Genomic DNA, 20,345 nt, shown 5'->3' with positions numbered 1-20,345 from the left:
AATAGTATACTGATAAAAAGAAAAAATCTTTCAAATTGTTTTCCAAGAAACTATTACCACATTCAGATAATTTTCAGAAATGGCTACAGCTCAAAACCTAACCATACCTCCTGCAAATTTTGGTCTTCTTGAGTCCAAGAATTTAGAACATGTGCTCCAGAGTCACTCACAATGAAATTCACCTAACAGAGTTCAAAGACATAATTAGTATTCACATCCAATTCCACTCAATCATATCATATTTAATATGCAGTCTCTAGCACTGGCTTGCTGATTCATTCATTCACTTTATAGTTCTAGAATGCCTAGTATATGCCAGGTGCTATCCTTGGCACTGGGGATTTGGGAATACAGCAACGAATAAAAGTTCTATCACTCACAATATGGGGTAAGTCAGGCATTTGGGGGCAGTGGTAAGATAGAGGGCAGTATAGGAAGAATCCAAATAAGTAAATGCACAAGAGAATTTCAGTGAGTGATAAATGCTATGAAAACCAAATTGGTTAGCTGCTTTAGGTTCAGTGGTCAGAGAAGGGCTCTCCACAGAACTGGCAACTGACTGCAAACCAAATGACCAAAAGAAACCAGCCATAAATGGAGCTGGGGATAGAGAATTCCTGGACAGCAAACAGCAAATGCATAGGCCTCTAAATGTGTACCCTCAGAAGAGTGAAAAGGTCCCAGCAGGCAAACGGGTGGGAGATAGGCTCAGAGAAACAGGTACTAGCCATACCACGAAAGGCACTGAATGTCAAAATAGTCCATCTGGACTTTATCCTAAAGTAAAAAGCAAACAAAAAAATACTACAGAGAAAAATGATAATAGATATATTAGAAGGGTATATTAGAAAGTATATAAGATGATGGATGATTACTCCCTTTTGAAGGAGGGTAAGACTATTTCTTTCCCCTGGACTACATGATCTAATCCATGATCTTTTTTCTAACTATCCATGAAATATGAGTTTTGCATCCCTAATATATTTGGTAAGTGGTTTTCTCTCTGAAGTCTTCTCTAACAGGGACATATTCTACTAGCCATTTTAGTTATATTATCTCACTGAAATCTTACATCACAGAAAGAGGTGTTATGCTTACATGTGAGGAAGCTGAGGTTTGGAAAAATTAAGCAATATGATCAAGGTCACAATGTGGTAGCTAATGATGCCAGAATTTGAACCAAAGCCTCTATCAGAAATTACTACTTATCTTCCCCTCATATCTTCCTTATGTTCTTTTACCCTACATCATGCACAATTTGCAGAGGGACTAAAAACAATTTACATTTTAATTTGGAATATATCTGAATGTATTAGATTCTCTACGTTCAGCCTTACTGCCACTTTCCTGCCTGTGGTAGTCTAAGAGACTGGCTAGGTCTCAGCCTAGGCTGCTCCAAATGAGACAAAGCAAATCATCCATTTGTGGGTAACCAAATGACTCCCAAAATAAAACAGCTGAGATGATGAAACCTGAAGATAATTTTCATATTTGGAATCTATCAATCCTCAATCTCTCTTCTTATGGAAAAAAATAATTTCCACTTAGCATTCTTAAGAGCTTTTCTTGTAATAAGGCTAAATCCTGCAGCAATTTAGTGTGTATCCACTAAAACTATAAGCAGCCAGCCTGCTTAGGTTCAAACGCTAGTTCTGTCTCTAACTAGCTGTGTGCCTCAGGACAAGTTTCTTCTATTTACCTCAATTTCTAGATCTCCAACATGACAATAATAAACAAAGCTGATATTCACATGATATCTACCAAAACAATCTGACATTGCTTACACCCAACATCCCTTCTGCTTTGACCGGCAACGGTCTCAATGGTTATTCTCAATTCTATTCTGGTTATTATACACTTTGAATATTGTCCCAGTAATTACAGTAGGTACCTTACAGGATTGTTGTGAAAATTAAAGAAGTTAATAAATATGAAGCACTCTGGAAATGACTGGCACATGTAAATGCTCCATAACTGTTAGCTGTTATTATTGCTATTGGCCCTAATTAAATATAGATAGCATGTTAATCCCCCAAAAGAGTTCCACATACCACATTTTTAAAAGTAGTAAACAGCTGTAAGTCAAAACTATAGTAAATTCTTATGTAAAAAATATAACAGACAGTTAAGTCCATCCCCCGCCCCCAATGATGATTTTGCTTGTACTTCACACTCACCAGCTTTTTGAAAGGAAATATATCATACATTATTCTACAATATTCCATGGAAGATTCTACTGAACAAGTCCACAATGATTTAGATATGGGTGCCAAAGGTATGATTCCTTGGGTCCTATTCTTCACCAGCATATCAAACTCGACATGCTGTCTGCATGATTCTGCCATGTAAGGGCAGTGATCTACAACAAATACTGTTTTATGAGATTCAGAAAAAATCTTCATTTTTGTTTTAACCTGTAAGGGATAAAATATATTAGCCAAATGTCTCATATATGACATTTAATATCCTTAAATTGTTCCTAATTAATGTTTTTTCCTCAAAAAGATTTGGTAGGGAACATGAATAATCAGTATTCAAAGAAATTTATCCAACAAAGGACAAGATTTAAGGAGGTCATGACCATAAAGTAACTATCAATTGGAGGGATAAGCTACACCATAGTAAGCTGTCACTCTATCAGTCACAGGCAAAATTACAGTATATATATATTTTGCTTTTTGAATAAACTTAAAATTGCCAGGAAAAAAAAATGTTTACAAATAACTGCACTTGATTCCCTTACGTAATACCAAACATAATCAATGACAAATACTCTTAAAATACACTTCTGATGATTCTTGCTAACTGACATCAATCACATATAAACCCTCAAACTAACCCAAGTCAGCAGTTGGACTTCCCTCCAAAGTCTCAAGACTTCTGAATAAGGTTGAGGTGGGCCAGAATTAATAGGAAAGAGGAGTGACAGCAAAAGAAAAGCCCCCATATAAACATGTCCTAAGACAACTGCATATCGGGTCTTCACATTAGGAATAAGGACCCCAAATACAGTCTCCCCTTTAGCTTTTTGTAACACCACAGTAATTTATCATGTAGAACAGAAAAACTCAGTTGCTACATTCCACACTGCTGGGGAGGAGAAACTTTTAAACTTTTTCTTATAAAAACTCCCTTGCTTCTCTAATAAAACCTTACACTGAAAAGACAATCCACATTCAAAAAGCACATGGTAAGCAGAGCAAAAGTGTTCATTAAAACGAACTGACTTTCTACGACCTAGCTATTTTCTTCTGCTTTCAAACGCATTTCCCCTTCATGCAAACTCTTTGAGAAACCTCAACACACTCTGCTGGAGGGTGGGGGGTGGAAAGTACAAGGTGAGTGGATAGGGAAGACCTCAGAATCGAGGTTCGCTTACTTTCGTGCCTGGTCCTGCAGTGAAAACGAACAGAGGCTATGGACCACAGCCTCTCTGGAAAAGGCTGCTGGCTGGGTGGGGAGGGTCAGCGCACAGTCAGGAGTGTCTGGTACCAAAGACTGGGGACTATGCTTTCCCCGCTCATCTCCTAGCACACCGGTCCTTCCCAGGCTTCCTAAATGCAGGAGCGCGCGCGCGTGCGCGTGAACACAAACACTCACACACACTCGGACTCGCGCGTGCGCAAAGCCCTCTTCCTCAGCCCCGCCAAGCAGCCCTTCCCCCTCGGTGGGCCAGACGCCCAGCTCTCAGAACAGGAAGAGGGCGGAGCCAAGAAAAAAATGCCTCCGAACCCCAAGATTTTCTACCCGCTAATTTTCCCAATAACCCTTTGGGAAGATTGATCCGGGCGAACTCAGAGCCTCCCCAACAGCGAAGTACCAACCACAGCACCGGCTAAACCAGCCACGGCCCTTAGGCGCACGGCCCTCCCACCCGGCCTCCCCTTCTTCGCCTCTCCACCCAGGTCGGCTTCCCCTGGCAAAACTCGCGACACTTTGCGAGAAGGCAAGCAGAAGCCTGAGTAGATTGATGGGGAGGGACGTAGAAGGGAACCGCCTCCACCTCTCGCGCATGTCTGCGAGAAGCCTCGAATAAATTTCTTGGCTCTGCCTCCCCCACCACCCGGCAACGTGAGGCAGGAAATCTCGCGAGGTTTGAGGGCTCTGCGAGCTCTGGTCGCAGGCGATCAGTGGAGGTGTTCCTCGGGCCAGTGATGGGGCTGAGCTCCGCTGACCCCTGCAGCCGCCCCTCGACTGACAGTCCCTGCTGGGTTCTGCGTCTGCTGGCCGAAGAAGCTGAAGAGGCGAGAGGAGTCTCTTCCTTTGGGTGCTTAGGTGCCTGCCAGCAGAGGCTTTGAGTCGTAACGCCACAACTGACGGCTGCGAGGGATTGAGACCTGAGTAAGTGGAGATAAATCGAGGGACAAGAGCGGGCGTAGGGAGTTGAAGTTTCCTTTCCCAGGGCCGCCGTCGTTCTTCGCATCTCTGGAACTACTGGCCGCCCTCCGATTCCCGGGGCTCCTTTCCCGCTTCTTGGAGCGGTACTTCCTTTTCCCGGGTCCCAGCTCCTCTTTCCGGGTCTCTCAGGTGCGGAAAGTTTCTTGAAGTCTGGCCCGAACCTTGTCTGGACGCATCTTCGTGTCTCTTTTTCTTCCTGCCTCAACCCACCTGGGGGCTTACCATTGAGAGGAGGGAAGAGGGACCCTATCGGTTTTCAGTTTTCAGCGTTGCAGCCTATTTCATGGATGGAACTAGTCCCTCTTTCTTGAAACTGCCTTCCAGGGAATGCTGCTGTTCTCCTGCTTTTCTTCCGTATCCCATTTCTGATAATGGTACCAGTATCTATTCTCCTGTCCCAATGGAAACCTTTATCCTGGATTCTGCATTCCCACTCGCTCTGCTCTTTATTATTCCTTCTTTCACCAGAATTATTGCAGTTGCCCGACCCCCCCCCCAACACACACACACACTGGTTTCTCCACCATCATCCTTCCATAGAGATATCATCCTAAAATGTTTTTATCACTCCTTTCCTTAAACTTTTCCCCTAACTCTATGCCTAATGGAGTTCAGTCTTAATTGGTAAGCATGATATGCTTCAGGATCTTTAACTATCTGTTCCAGTTCATTTTATATTTTAGTTTCTTCTTGCTTTTCCTCCAAATACCTTAATATGCAACCAAACCAGAACTGGCTGCCCAAACATGTCATGCACTTTCACAGCTCTGTGCCTTTGTATGTGCTGTATCATCTGTCTAGAATGCTTACTCTTTCTCTCTACCCCACTCTTCACCCATCTAGACCCAATTCATAGATTCTTGTCTTCTCAGACTCCCCCAGTTGATATCAATAATACCATTGGTGCTCCCAGAGCACTTGAAATGATTCTTCTGGAGTATCTATTAGGCTGTATAATTTGTTCATGTGTCTGTCTCTTGTGTCAATTTGAGATTAAGTCTGGAATCCTGGCTTGTTCATCTTTGTAACAAAAGCTAGTCCAGTGTTTAGGGGATAGCAGGCATTATTTGTATATACATAATAGGCATCATTTGTATATACATTTGTAAATATGTATACATATTTATAATGCAGTAGTTCTAAATATTCATAATAGGAGTCCTTAGTGCTTTTAAAAAATCACAGAATTTTAGAGCCAGAAGGAACATTGTATGTTAGCTAAAGTCCCCTGACCTGTTTTGAAAATGAGAAACTCTGTACCCCAACACAAGTAATTGTATTTTTAGTATTTGTTAATTGAGATTATGCATAATGGGAAAAAACTGCTTTTAAATGATTTTATATTTTATTATAATAGTATCTGTCTGTATTTGAAAAATAGAGAAATATTTATATATGTGAGAAAAATATTTTAGACTAAAGATCATATTTGGTGTGTGTACATCCACGTAACTCTTCCAATGGCTCCTTGGCCCATAGATTATAAATAACTGGTTTAGATTAGGTTAGTTCCTTGACCTGTCATACCTGTTTGAATCTATAAGTATAGGCAACTTATATTTAGCTACAATTCTAAGGTAAAAAAAAAAAAAAAAAAAAAAGTTCTCCTGTGTCCTTTTAAATTCTGTCTTTCCAACTTTAAAAATTTAGCTTCTTCATAAAGCTCCAAACATGTTGTTCCCATCATTTTCAAAGATTGTGCAAATTTTCTGCGCTCTCAAATACAATAATATATTGTCTTATAAGATGTTTAATTACATATTTAATTTACATACATTCTTGATTTCTTTAGATTAAAAGTTTCTAAGAAAGCCATAACTATGCCTTTTTATTTTTCTGTTTCCTTATGTATCTTTAAAAAAAATTTTTTTTAATTTATTTATCTGAGAGAGAGAGAGGTAAAGAAGCAGACTCCCCAATGAGCAGGGAGCCCAATGTGGGGCTCCATCCCAGGACCCCAGGATCACAAACTAAGCCAAAAGCAAACACTTAACTGACAGAGCCACCCAGGCGCCCCTCAATATGTATCTGTTAATATCATCTACTAATTAATATTTGCAGTACCTGCCTAAACAGTCCAATAAAATTTTTTAACTAAACTTGGTTGTTAATATTTAAAGACAAATCTGTGGTGTATCAGTAGTCACCAGTCATAACCTCAGTCATAATTTCTGTGTATGTCCAGCTATGGGATAGTAGATTTGTGGTTAAAAGAGAAAGAAGAGTGACTTGAAATTCTTTACATTTTTCTTGACCAAAATGTAAAACTAAACAGCTGGCAGTTGCTGTCTTGAGTGGGTGGTGGTTTCTCTTTCATAAGCAGCAGAATGTTCTGAATCCTTTGCCAGGAGTCTGCCGATATCTTTGGGTGGCAAAGTGGGCGAGAATATGGCTAGTACAGGCAGGGGAAAACCTACTTTAGAAAAATTTCACCTATAATTTACCTACATATAGAAAACAATGTGAGTGCACCGTGACCAGTTATGACAAGCACTGTAAAAATAGATAAATGGAAAATACTCCCTTTTTTTACTGGAGTTTATTTTTAAATATTTAACAATCGTTAAAGAGTTTGGAAAGCAGTCTTCTTCCCACTCCACTTACTAGCCAAAAAGGGGAGAGAAAACAATGATTTTCAAAAAAGTTGGCAAAGTAAATGCATGTTATAAAATATTTTAAACTTTTCTGTTGTTTCACATACAGGAAATGAGCATGCAGATTCTTAGAAACTCTGTGTCACTATCTTTCTGAAGTGTTAACAGAATTATGCTTTCAATTACTTGATGTTTAGAATTCCTTTTTCTAAATAGGTATATTTTTATAGTTATAAAGCAAATTTTAAATATAGTTTATTTTGACAGTATTTCATTATGCAATCTAGAGAAGATTTTTTAAAGTGGGTGTTAATTTTAACTTCAAAAAACCTGTCAGTAAACATTAATTGATTTTATAATTAACTGTGATGCCTATTTAAAGTGGATGGTAGGTTTTTATTAATTATAATGGAAAATATTTGGAATTTGGTGGGTTTTTTAAATATTTTCTTCATTTACACCCCCTTTTATTTTCTGTTGCTGGCTTGATAAACAGTTTTTCTAATATTTTGGAAATCCCATTGGTGAAGCAGGTCAGGGAATTGTTTTTTCACCCAGGGAGACAGATGGTTTTTACATAGTTACAGGTAAATGGTCCTGAGGATCCACGAAGGCTTCTAAGTATGGTGCTAGACTCAGGATCTATTTCTGGTACTAGCGTGGTTCCTTCCTTGCTGCATGTGCTGCCATTCAGCTCCTTACATTTGGGATCCCAGAGTCTATTTCCTTATTGATGAAATGGGAATAACACTTGTCCTGTTGACCAAAAGAATATAAGGTGGTATTCCTTGGGTTTAGAAATCTACCAACAGTTTGAATTCATTAAAATTAATACCTAGCAATTTGATCTAGAGTGCTCTGGAGGTCCATTTGGCTTTGTTGTTGTTGTTTTCCAATTATTTCTTAGAGGAAGAGAAGGGCAGAGGATGAAGGAGAGAAAGACTCTTAAGCAGGCTTCACCCCAGCCTGATGCAGGGCTCAATCTCATAACCCTGAGATCATGACCTGAGCCAGAAATCAAGAGTTACCATCCAGGTGCCCTGGAGGGAAATCTGGAGTCCAGCACTTAACCAACTGAGCCACCCAGGTGCCCCAGAGGTCCATTTGGATTGAGTTAGGTTTAAGAGAAAGCTAAGAATAAGTAAACAATTTTGAAAGAGAAGAGGGTTACTTGCCATGCCAGATAGTAAGGGTGTATTTTACTACTATAACAGTTGAGGCAACATAGTATTGATGTGGAGATAGATAAAAAAGACCCAGAGGTAGAATAGAGTGCTCAAAAACATACCCATCCATTTATTGAGAAAACACGTGTGGCATTAAAATGAGTGGGGATATTCCAACCATAAGAAAGAAATAATGTGACATAATAGAGATGCCAATTATCATTACAATGGCAATCATATTATAATATATAAATACCAAATCAATATGTTGTACACCTTAAACTTACATAATGTTATATGTCAAATATATTTCAATAGGAAAAAATTCAGTCCTGGAAAAATGTACTATACAATAAATGAGACCAAGGCAACTAGTTGTCCCCATAAAACAAAGGAAATATAAGTAGATAGCTTCCTTTTACCATACATGCAAATAACAACCAGATGAATTAATGACAAAGGCAAAACCTTGGGGACAGGAAGTACATTATAGTTTTGTCTTTTTGGCAGTGCCAGGTAAATGGAAACAATATGTAACATTTTGAAACTATCTTCTTTCACTCAGCATTAATGCCCTTGAGATTCATCTATATTGTTGTCTGTATCAGTATCACATTCCATGTATTGCTGTACTACAGTTTGCTTTTCCACTCATTTCTCTACAGTAAATGCCCAAAGTAGTATTGCGAGGTCATAAAGACCATATCTAGCTCTAGATATTTAATTTGATAAGAAGCTGCCGAACCATTTTCTGAAATACCCATATCATTTTCCATTGTCACCAGCATTGTATGGCAGTTGCAGTCATACTGTATCCTTGCAGCACTTGAAATGTTGGTACTTCTTATTTTAGCCACCTTAATAGGGGTATAGTGGATCTCATTGTTCTAACTGCATACCCCTAATAGCTAATGATGCTGAGTATTTTCATGTGCTTATTTGCCACCTTTATATCTTTTTAGTTAAGTGTTAAAGTCTTTTGCTCATTTTAAAAATTGGATGATTTTCTTAATGTTAGTTCTGAGAGTTTTTTATGTATTCTAGATAAAGTCCTTTGTGATATATGTGATTTGCAAATTTTGCCTTCCAGTCTGTAGCTTGTCTTTTCAGATTGTCTTAAAATACCTTTCCCAGAGCAAAAGTTTCTGGGTTTTTTTTTTTAAAGTTTCTAGTTTTGATGAAGTCTAGTTTGTTTTATTTATTTATTTATATATTTATTTATTTTGATGAATCAAGCTTCTGATATCCTGTCTAAAAAAATCTTTGCCTAATCACAGGTCACAAAGATTTTCTCCGCTTTTCTTTTTACGTTTAGGTCTATGGTCTACTTCGAGTTAATTTTTATATAAAGTGTAAGAATTATGTTGGGGTTAATTTTTTGGCATATAGCCATTTGTTGACAAGACTTTCCTTTCCTGGGCATTTGGGTGGCTCAGATGGTTAAGTTTTTGCCTTGGGCTCAGGTCATTATCTACAGGTCCTGGGATTGAGCCCTTAGTTGAGTCTGGTCCTGGCGCAGCGAGGAGTCTGCTTCTCACTTTCCCTCTACCTCTCTCTCTCATTCTCTGTCTCAAATGAATAAATAAAAAGTCTTTAAAAAAAAGAAAAGAAAAGAAAAAGACCATCCTTTCCCCTGTGAAGTGTCTGTACATCTTTTTCAAAGAACAGTTGACCATGTTTCTTTAGACTTATTTCCGACCTCTATTCTCTTCTGTCTCTGTCAATACCATGCTGTCTTGATTGCTGTAACTTTATAGTAAGTCCTAAAATTTGGTGGTGTGATTTCTCCAACTTTGATTTCAAAATTCTTTTGGCTATCCTAGTCTCTTTGCATTTTCATAGAAATATTAGAATTAGCTCGTCAATTTCTACAGCAAGACCTGCTGTGATTTTGATTGGAAATTGCATTAAGTCTGTAGATGAGTTATGGAAGATTGACATCCGTACTATGTTGAGTCTTCCAATTTATTAACACAGTGTGTCTCCATTTATTTAGACCCTCTTTGGTTTCCTTAATTAGCATTTTGTAGCTATCAGTGTGCATATCCTACATATGTTTTATTATCTTTATACCCCAAAATTTCATTTTTTGAATACAGTCTCACTTAAGTATGATGTTGACTATATTAAAGATGCTGTTTCTTATTTTGAGGCAATCCCCTTCTATTTCTAGAGAATTTTTATTACGAAAGGATGTCGTTGGGTCCCCCCCCCAAAAGCACCAATTAGTATGATGAAGTAGGTTGTTGTTTTTTTTTAAATGATGGATTACATTGATTAATATTTAAATATAGAAACAGCCTTGAGTTCTAGGATAAACCCTACTTGGTCATTGTGTATTATTCTTTCTATATGTTGTTGAATTTGAGTTGCTAATATTTTCTTGAGGATATTTTACATTTTATGTTTATGAGAGATACTGCATTGTGGTTCTCTGTCTCTGGAATGTGTCTGGTTTTGGTTTTAGAATAATGCTGGTATCATTTTAGGAGTTTGGAAGTATTTTATTTTCTCGAAGACGTTGTACAAGATTTGTATTATTTCTTTTATGTTCAGTAGAATTTGCCATTGAAATCATCCAAATAGAGACGTTTTTGTGGAAGATTTTTAACTACAAATTTAATTTCTTTAATAGTTCTAGGACTATTATAGAATAGTTATAGGATATTAGTAGTTATAATTGCTATACCTGATGGTTATGGGACTATTAATAATTCTCTATTTCCTCTTTTGTGACTATGCAGTTTGTGGTTTTTAGAGAATTAATCTATTTCATCTAAATTATCCAATTCTGGGGTGCCTGGGTGGCTCAGTGGGTTAAAACCTCTGCCTTCAGCTTAGGTCATGATCCCAGAGTCCTGGGATTGAGCCCCGCATCAGGCTATCTGCTCGGTGGGGAGCCTGCTTCCCCCCTCTCTCTCTCTGCCTGCCTCTCTACCTACTTATGATCTCTGTCAAATAAATAAAATCTTTTTTAAAAAAATAAATAAATTATCCAATTCATGTGTATGAAAATTACTATTGTATTCACTTATTCTTTTAATGAATTAGAAGTCTGAAGTGATAGCCCTTCTTTCATTCCTGACATTGGTTATTTTACATATTTTCTCTTTTTTATGTTTTTCCCCTTGATCAGTTTTGCTGAAGGTTTATCCACTTCATTTGCTTTTTCAAAGAATTAGCTTTTGGTTTCATTGGTTCTCTGTTGCTTTCCTGTTCTCAGTTTCATTGATTTCTGCTCTTTTATTATTTCCTTCTTTCTGTTTACTTTGGAGTTTATTTGCTTTTTTCCTGGTTTCATAAGCTTGAGGTTTAGGTAATTGATTGATTTGAAATCTTTTAAATTTTCTAATAAAAGAAATTAATGCTACAAATTTTCTTTAAAGTACTGCTATATATGCAAGACAGAATTGTGATACCTTGTATTTTCATGTTTATTTAGATGAAAATATTCTCTGATTTCCAAAAAGACTTCTTTTTTGACTTCTGGATTACTTTTGTGTTTTTTAATTTCCAGATGTTTGGAGATTTTCTTATCTCTTGGTTACCTATTTTAGTTTAACTTCATTATGGTCACAGGACATAATTTGTATGATTGCAATTCTTTTAAATTTGTTAAGGTTTGTTTTATTATCTAGGATAAGATATATCCTAGTGATGACCTGTCTGCACTTAAAAATAATGTGTTTTGCTCTTGTTGATATTAATCCACCTTGTTGTTGGTTGTTCATGTCTTTTGTATCCTTGCTGATTTTCAGTGTGGAAGTTCTATCAATTATTGAGAAAAAAATTATCTACATTGTAACCAATTCTTATTATCTGTCTTGTTATAGCTATCCTGGTGGGTGTGAAGCATCTCATTGTGGTTTTGATAGCTGATCATGTTGAGTATCTTTTCCTGTGCTTATTAACCCTCTAACTTTGGTTAGTGTTTGTAATTCCCCTTTTTTTCCTTGATCAATCTATCTAAAGGTTTATCAGCTTTTATTTCCTTCTGCTAGTTTCAGACTTTGCTCTTTTTCTAACTCTCTTAGGTGTAAAGTTAGGTTGTTTATTTGAGATTTTTCTTGTTTCTTAAGGTGGGCCTGTATAACTATAAATTTCCCTCCTAGAACTGCTTCTGCTTTTTCCCAAATATTTTGAACCATTCTGTTTTCATTTTCATTTGTCTCCATGTATTTTTTTTTATTTCTTTGGTTTCTTGGTTGACACATTCATTAGTAGTATGTTGTTAACCTGTATGTATTTATGTTCTTTCCAGATTTTTTCTAGTTTCATTCGCTGTTGTGCTTGGAAAGGATGCATGGTATGATTTCAGTCCTTTCAGATTTATTGAGATTTGTTTTACCACTTGACATGTGATCTGTACTGGAGAATGTTGCATGGGCACTTGAAATGAATGTGTATTCTGCTGTTTTGAGATCCAGTGTTATATATATTTATTAGGTTCATCCGGTTTAATATGTTGTGCAAAGCTTTTGTTTCCTTGTAGACTTTCTGTCTAGATGATCTATCCACTGACATAAATGTGGTGGTAAAGTCCCCTACTATTACTGTATTACTGTTCATTTCTCCCTTTATGTCTGTTAATAATTGCTTTATGTATTTGGGGGCCGATACATTGGATGCATAGTTAATCTACATTTGTTATATCCTCTTGATGGAGTGATCCTTTTATTGTTATGAAATTCTTGCTTTTCTTTGTTTCTTGCTACAGTCTGTGCTTTAAAATCTGTTTTGTCTGGGGTGCCTCTTAGCTCAGTTGGTAGAGCATGAGACTCTTGATCTTGGGGTTGTAAATTCAAGCTTCATGTTTAAAGATTACTTAAAAATCTTTTTAAAAATCTAATAAAAAGTCTATTTTGTCTGATAAAAGTATTGCCAACCTGGCTTTTTTCTTTTTTTTTTTTCCATATGCATGGTATATGTTTTCCCAGCCTTTTCAGTCTGTACAAGCCTTTAAGTCTGAAGTGAGTCTCTTATAGGCAGTATTTAAATGGGTCTTGCTTTTTTTTTTTTTAACCTTTGAGTTACCTTGTGTTTTTTGGGGTTTTTTTTTTTTAAAGATTTTATTTATCCATTGGACAGACAGTAGTAGTAGACACAAGTAGGCAGAGAGGCATGCAGAGAGAGAGGAAGGGAAGCAGGCTCCCCGCTGAGCAGAGAGCCTGACGAGGGGCTTGATCCCAGGACCCTGGGATCATGACCTGAGCCGAAGGCAGAGGCTTTAACCCACTGAGCCACCCAGGCGCCCCTACCTTGTGTTTTTTATTGGAGCAGTTTATTTATATTTAAAGTAGTTACTGATAGGTATTTGCTTATTGCCATTTTGTTGTTTCCTAGTTATTTTTATAGTTCTTCTCTATTTCTTTCTTCATCTCTTGCTCTTATCCCTTGTGGTTTGATGGCTTTCTTTAGTGTTAGACTTGGATTCTTTTCTTCTTTTGTGTATGTGTGTGTGTGTATAGGTTTTGATTTGTGGTTACCATTAGGTTCATATATAATAACTTAAATGTACAGCAGTCTATATTATTTAGTTTATGGTTGCTTAAGTTTAAACACATTCTAAAAGCACTAAATTGGTACTTCCCCCTCCACATTTTATGTATATGATGTCATATTTTACATCTTTTTATTTTGTGTATCCCTAAATTTTTGTAGACATAATTGATTTTATTATTGTTGTGTTTTAACCTCCATACTTGTTTTATAAGTGATTTATCTACTACCTTTAATTATAGTTTTGTTTTTACCTGTGAATTTTTTTTCCTAAGGGCCTTTTCTTTCCATTCAGAGAATTCACTTTAGCATACCTTGTAAGGCTAGTTTAGTGGTGATGAATTCCTTGAACTTTTTTCGTCTGGGAAACTATCTTTCTTTCTAGTCTCAGTGATAACTTTGCTAGTTTCTCCTTTCAGCATTTTGAATATATCATGCCACTCTCTTCTGGGCTGCAAAGTTTCTGCTGAAAAATCAGCTGATAGCCTTCTAGGGTTTCTTTTGTATATAATTGCTTTCTTTTCTCTTGCTGCTTTTAAAATTCTCTATCATTACTTTAAGCCATTTTAATCATTACGTGTCTTCGTGTACACCTCCTTGAGCTAATCTTGTTGGGGCTTCTCAGTGCTTCCTGGATCTAGATGTCTTTTTCCTTCTCCAGATTAAGGAAGTGTTCAGCTATTAGTTCTTCAAGTAGGTTTTCTGTCCCTTTTTTTCCCTTCCTTTTGGGATCTCTATATTGCAGAGGTTATTATGCTCAATAGTGTCACTGGGTTCCCTTAATGTAATCTCATTTTTAATTCTTTCTTCTTTTTGATGTTCAGCTTGGTTGTTTTCCATTACCCTGTCTTCCAGATCGCTGAACCCATTCTTCTGCCTCCTCTAATCCTCTGTTGATTTCCTCTAGTGTGTTTTTTTGTTTCCATTATTGAATTCTTTATTTCTTGCTGGTTCTGTTTTATATTTTCTCTTTGTTGATGTTCTCATAAGTTCATTCAGTTTTTTCTCAAGTTCAGTTAGTATCTTCATGACCTTATGCAGAAGAGTTAGGTAGTGCCCTGTAGCACAATGTCCCCTGGTCACCAGGGTCAGGTATTCCAGCAGTGTCCCCTGTGTGAGCTATATGTGCCCTCCTGTTGTGGCTGAGCCATGTTTGCCTTCAGCCCAGTTGATGTTTACCTGCTTTGCCTACTGTGGAGACACTGGACAGTATTTAGCCCCTCAGTTGTTGGGGAGCCTGTGTGAGATTGTGATTGGCTGAGAGGTGGGCAGGGTCAGCAGTTGGGCCTGCTGTCTGCAATTAGCCTCTCTGTTGGTACATTGAAAAAAAGGGCTTTCTCCCTACAGAGCCCACAGAGGCTTTTGTTGAGGGCCAGAACTGGCAGTCAGAGTAGATATCTAAAGTCTGCCTCTCGCTGAAGCTGCAGGCATGCCATATGGCAGAGCATTCTTTCTGTACAGTCTGCTGAAAGACTTGGCTCCTGGAACTGTGGGCAAGCTAGTTTATAGGATTAGGTGCCTCTTCCTCAAGGAAGGAGTTTCTTTGGAATAGCATCATTCCCTGCCAGAGCTGCCTGCAGGATGTGGAGGAGCAGGAACCTCTTTGAAGGGATGCCTACCAAGGTGGGTGGGGTGGAACAGGAAGGTGGCAGAGGAATGTGGGGGCAGGGCATGTAGTGTTAGCAAGTATTAGTGCTATTTCCTGCAGGTGTCCAGCTATCCAGACTAGGAGAGGGGAAGAGAAATGGCTCCCACCATCACTTTTCTTTTAGGGAAATCTCCTGAAGATCTTTGCTCCTCCAGCATATGTTCTGAGACTAGGAAATAAATCTCCTTCACATATACCCCACGCGCTTTTCAAACTGCTGCTTCTGTGCCTGAATTATTTGTTAAGCTGGCTCTTTAAGAGCAAGGACTCAGTTTCCTATTGCCTCCTTCCTCTTTTGTTAAGTCCACTGATTTTTAAAGTCCCCAGAAGTACGCCCCACTGTTTAAGAATTTCAGAAGTTAAGCCCCATTAGTTTCCATAGCCAGATGTTAAGGGGATTTGTCTTCTGAAGGCCCCAGGGCCTGAGGTGCTTGGAGTGTCTGAGGTGGGGTCTGATACTCTAGATTCTCCATGCTTATGGTATCTGTCCCATTTGTGGTTTGTCTCACCAGGGGTTTGGTTCCCAATGAGTCTCTACCTCTCCTACCTTTTCTAATATAGCCTCATCTCTGCCATTAACTGTGAAGGTGTGTTCTGCCAGTCTTCAGGTCATTTTTACAGTTAGTTGTACAGATGTGACTATTTTCTTGGTATGTTTGTGGGACAGGGTAAGCTGAAGATCTTCCTACTCTATCATCTTAGTCCCTCTCTGGGTCCTGTTTAATTAATTCATTCTGATAATATATCTTAGAGTTAGTGTGTTTAGAACATTTACATTTAGTGTAATAATATGTTTGGATTTAGGTCCAACATCTTGTAATTTGTTCCTTCAATATTTTGATCCTTTATTTCCTCCTTTTCATTCTTTTGTGTTATTGAACACTTTTTATTTTAATTCATCTATTGTGGTTTTGGCTATTATCTCTGTACAGGTTCTTTAGGAGTTGTCTAGGAATTATGTATTTATGTATGTGTGTGTGTATATATATGTATGTACATATATATATATATATACTTATATAAAATTGTTTTACTTACAGTTGACATATAAAAGTTTCAGGTGACAAGTTAAAATCTTATCACTGTATAGATACGTTTATCCTTCTACCTTTATGTCATAGTTATATATTTATATGTAAACTGAAAATTCTGTCAGACAGCAATTATAATTATTTTCAAATATCAGACATTTTAAAGCATTCAAGAATAGTTTATGATATTTGCCTCTTTGTGTTACTCTTCTTTTATTCCTAATGCTCTAAGTTTCCTTCTGATACCATACTGGGTTCCCTGCTCAATGGGTAGCCTTCTTCTCCCTCTTCTATCCCCCCCGCTTGTGTTCCATCTCTCGCTGTCTCTTTCTCTGTCAAATAAATAAATAAAATCTTTTAAAAAAATCTGTTTATAGTATAAGGCAGTTCCATTATTATATTATGTATACTAAAACATAGCATCCTAGCTTGTATGGTATTTTTTTTTTATTGTGTGTCTCTGCTACTTTAGGTTGTATCAAGTCATTAAATAGTTATTGTATTCATTGTTTATTAAGGGATATCTGAGGAACTTTTTTTTTTTTTTTGCAGTATTTCAAAGAAGTGAATTATCCCAAAAATGATCCAGCTTTTAGTTTTTAAATTTGCTTTTTTTTTTGATTTTTTTTTTTTTTTTAAGCAAGTTGTTCTATCTTAGACAACCACAGTTAACTTACTGGATCAGTTTGGCTTCCAGTAACAAAATTAGTTTTATCAGAGTGACTGCAGTTATTGTTACTTTTTGTGCTTACTGTGAAACCTATTAACAAGCAGTAATGTCAAGATTTATCCCTAGAGGATGAATTTTGTTTGTGGGTTGGACAGTTCTTGATTTACGGAATGGAAATACAATCATGAGATTTCCTTCAGTAGGTTGGTTGTTGGAGTAAGAGTGTCACTAATGGATGGTAATATGAAAAGCAGAAAGTAACAATATTTCATAATTATTCAACTAGTAGAAAATGTAGAGTGGTTTCCTTTAGCAATAGGGCTTTGCAACATTGCAACATTAGGTTTAAAGACCCTAGGGTAAGTTCGGAAGATGCTTTAACCAATTTAGTTGAAGTCTGTGATTTCTCTGAGGGAAAAAAGGATATCTTAGCTACTCAATTAAGGCATAGGATTTAATAAGCAGTGGTTCTTTGGTGTCATGTTGTGAAGTTAATATCCCCAGAACACAGCATAACTTTTTCATATTTTAAAAAGAAAATCAGGATTACCTAAGAAGAATCCATCTAGATTCAGGGCTCTCTTCCAAATTAATCTGTCAGTCTCTGGATTCTTTTGCCTAGAGGAATCTAGGAGCTAATTTTTTTTTCCTTCTACCCTCTTTTTTACGGGTGGGGGATGAAGGAGACCGAATTATGCATAATGCTTATCAAATTATGCACAGTATAGTTTTTTAATGTCTATATCACCTATAATCTAATCATATGTAGGAGCCTTATTGTATTCTATTTGGAAACAGATCCTGTGTATTATATTTGTAGATGTTTTGTTACAGAGCATAAAGAAGTATTCTTCAGGTAGTGGTCCCAATAATATTATTTACAGGCTGGGACCAGAGATTGTTAGAGGTTCTTAGTGGTTGAGTTGTTCTCTTAAGCCAAGATAAACTTTATGTCTTTAAAGTCTTCTACAGTTTTCTCTAGACTTTCAAAATTTTAAAATTATTTTCTTTCATTATTTGTTACAGCCAGTTATCTTTACTGTAAGACAAATGTATCTTTATTTTTATTTATTTACTCATTTCAAGTCAATTTGCCCCCACTTGCCCCTCCCAGTTTTGGTTTTTTGTTTTTGTTTTTGTTTCTTTTTGGTGAGGGGGCTTTAAATAACTTCAAAATTTTACTCTGAAGGATCTGGTGTGTCATACTAGTGGGGTTAATGGGGAGATATGGTGGCTCCCATATGAGTAAGAAATCTGTATTATTATCCATCTATAATTTTAGGTATATCTCCTTGGAAGTTAAGAGAAAGGACAGGGCATTGTTGGAATCCAGTGTCTTCTTTGGAGCAGCATCTTAGACAGGTATTGGATAGTTGTCCTTTTGTGTTTTAGCCAGTATGGGACAGCTGTAACTTTAATGACCCCTTTGCTTATGGTTTTTTTCAAGTACCTTTTTCTAAATCTCTCAAATCTTAGAAGACAGGTCTTTTGGCTGTTTTATCTGGAGAGCCAGAATTATATTAATTTCTAGCTTGTTTAATTTTTAAAACTCTCTGGTAATGTCATATATTGAGTATTTTCTAAGTTGGCAGCTTTATATTTTAACTTATTCTAATTAAATCCTCTTATTCAGGTTTGAACTAGTATAGTAGAATCTAACAATCTTACATTTTGTAACAAATTTCTGTCTTCCTAAAGCTGGTGAAATCCTTAATTATAGCCTTTGGCTTGGATCCATCACAGAGTTTTAATTTAACATCTGTAGACTTGGCTTTTGGCCTAGTAATTTTACTTCAGTAAAATAATTTACTAGTAATTTGACTTTACTTTTTGAGAAAGCTCTGAAGAAAGGATGGCTCATATAGAAGGTAAGATAAAACTTAGTATAAAGAGAAAAATTCAAAGATAGTAAGATTCAGAAGGTTAAAGTCTTTGAGAGAGATTATTTTAAATTTACAATTTTATTTTGAGGTCTCTGAATACTAAGTGAAGAAAGAAGCTAACTATTTCGTGTTTCATATTTTGCCTCCTAATTTTTTGAGCCTCTCTTAAACACATTATTTATTGATTTTAATGTATTGAAAATTTCCCATAATGGCTGATATTCTAAGTCATATTTTTTTAACCATTTACTAAGGAAGCGCAAGAGTTAGGATTATAGTAGTTCATACAAGAAGTAGTTCCTCCAAAAGAAGGACACTTTGACACAGCATGACACATACAGACCACCATGGGTGGTCAGTAAGTATGTATTGTGAATAGTATCTCAGGTCACCTGACCAAGCAGAGGCTAGGAAAGGTCTCATAGTTAGCAACTCACAAACATGGACCTCAGAGTACGAACTAATAAAGTAATCTTTTTGACAAATAACAAGATAAGGGAGTGCTCTCATGAAGAGCACAATTTCTGTATAATATAAAATATATTCACTTGGTTTGTACTTTTTCCCCCACCATAAATTTAGGGAGCTCTAAATATGCTCTGATTATGTCTGCAAATCATTTATATATGCTCTAGTTTTTTTAGTATTATAAATTCACTTTCCAGCTTGGGCCATCCCAGCAGAAGCAAAACCACAAGTGTTCTTATGTGTTTTTCTGTGCAGTGAACAATCCTGTAACAAATGTAACTTAAGCATATCTATGTTAACATGAAACTAAAATAGTAAGATGATATGCTGGCTTCGTTTTGAATCTTGATTTTAATTTTACAGGTTTTCCTTTAGAAATGAGTTGCACAATCGAGAAGGCACTAGCTGATGCCAAAGCTCTTGTTGAAAGATTGAGAGATCATGACGATGCAGCAGAATCTCTGATTGAGCAAACCACAGCTCTCAATAAGCGAGTAGAAGCGATGAAGCAGGTTTGATTTTTCTTTCTTGTTGATTCCATTTTGAAAAAAGCAGTCAGACATTTATGCATTGCTTGAATTATAAACTTCTGCTTAATTAATATTTGTTATTTTCTTAATGTTCTATAAAACTTAAAAGTAGCCCAAAACTTTGGGGCACCTGGGTGGCTCAGTGGGTTAAGCCTCTGCCTTTGGCTCAGGTCATGATCCCAGGGTCCTGGGATTGAGCCTCGCATCAGGTTCTCTGCTCAGGCGGGAGCCTACTTCCCCCTCTCTCTCTCGCTGCCTGCCTTTCTGCCTACTTGTGATCTCTGTCTGTCAATAAATTAAAAAATCTTTTTTAAAAAAATTAAAAAATAAAGTAGCCTGACTTGTAGGTTTTAATTTTACTGTAGATTACCCTATAATTTTTTCAATGTCCAAGTTATATATATATATATATATATATATATATATATATATATATATATATATATATATATATATGT

General features: G+C 36.8%; 2 protein-coding genes across 3 annotated transcripts in view; one reads left to right on the top strand and one right to left on the bottom strand.

Annotated features, from left to right (window-relative positions):
- Positions 1-3,914, bottom strand: part of INTS13 (integrator complex subunit 13) — a 28,408-nt gene extending 24,494 nt beyond the window's left edge. The window contains exons 1-3 of the mRNA XM_059404789.1: positions 3,380-3,914; positions 2,178-2,414; positions 108-182 (exon numbers count right to left, since the gene is read on the bottom strand). Coding sequence (XP_059260772.1) covers positions 108-182; positions 2,178-2,402 — 300 coding nt within the window. The 5' untranslated portion in view covers positions 2,403-2,414; positions 3,380-3,914. The remainder of the gene's footprint in view (positions 1-107; positions 183-2,177; positions 2,415-3,379) is intronic.
- Positions 3,915-4,073: 159 nt separating this feature from the next.
- The window catches only part of FGFR1OP2 (FGFR1 oncogene partner 2), a 29,062-nt gene continuing 12,790 nt past the window's right edge, over positions 4,074-20,345 (top strand). Inside the window, exons 1-2 of one of the 2 annotated variants that reach the window (XM_059402743.1) lie at positions 4,074-4,341; positions 19,721-19,869. In XM_059402743.1, the coding sequence (XP_059258726.1) occupies positions 19,735-19,869 (135 nt within the window). In that variant the 5' untranslated portion in view covers positions 4,074-4,341; positions 19,721-19,734. The remainder of the gene's footprint in view (positions 4,342-19,720; positions 19,870-20,345) is intronic. The other variant, XM_059402744.1, reaches the window with a different exon arrangement.

The sequence above is a fragment of the Mustela nigripes genome, chromosome 6 (genome assembly GCF_022355385.1).
Source record: "Mustela nigripes isolate SB6536 chromosome 6, MUSNIG.SB6536, whole genome shotgun sequence".
NCBI classification, from domain to species: domain Eukaryota; kingdom Metazoa; phylum Chordata; class Mammalia; order Carnivora; family Mustelidae; genus Mustela; species Mustela nigripes.
This window is presented reverse-complemented; position numbering and strand designations above follow the sequence as displayed.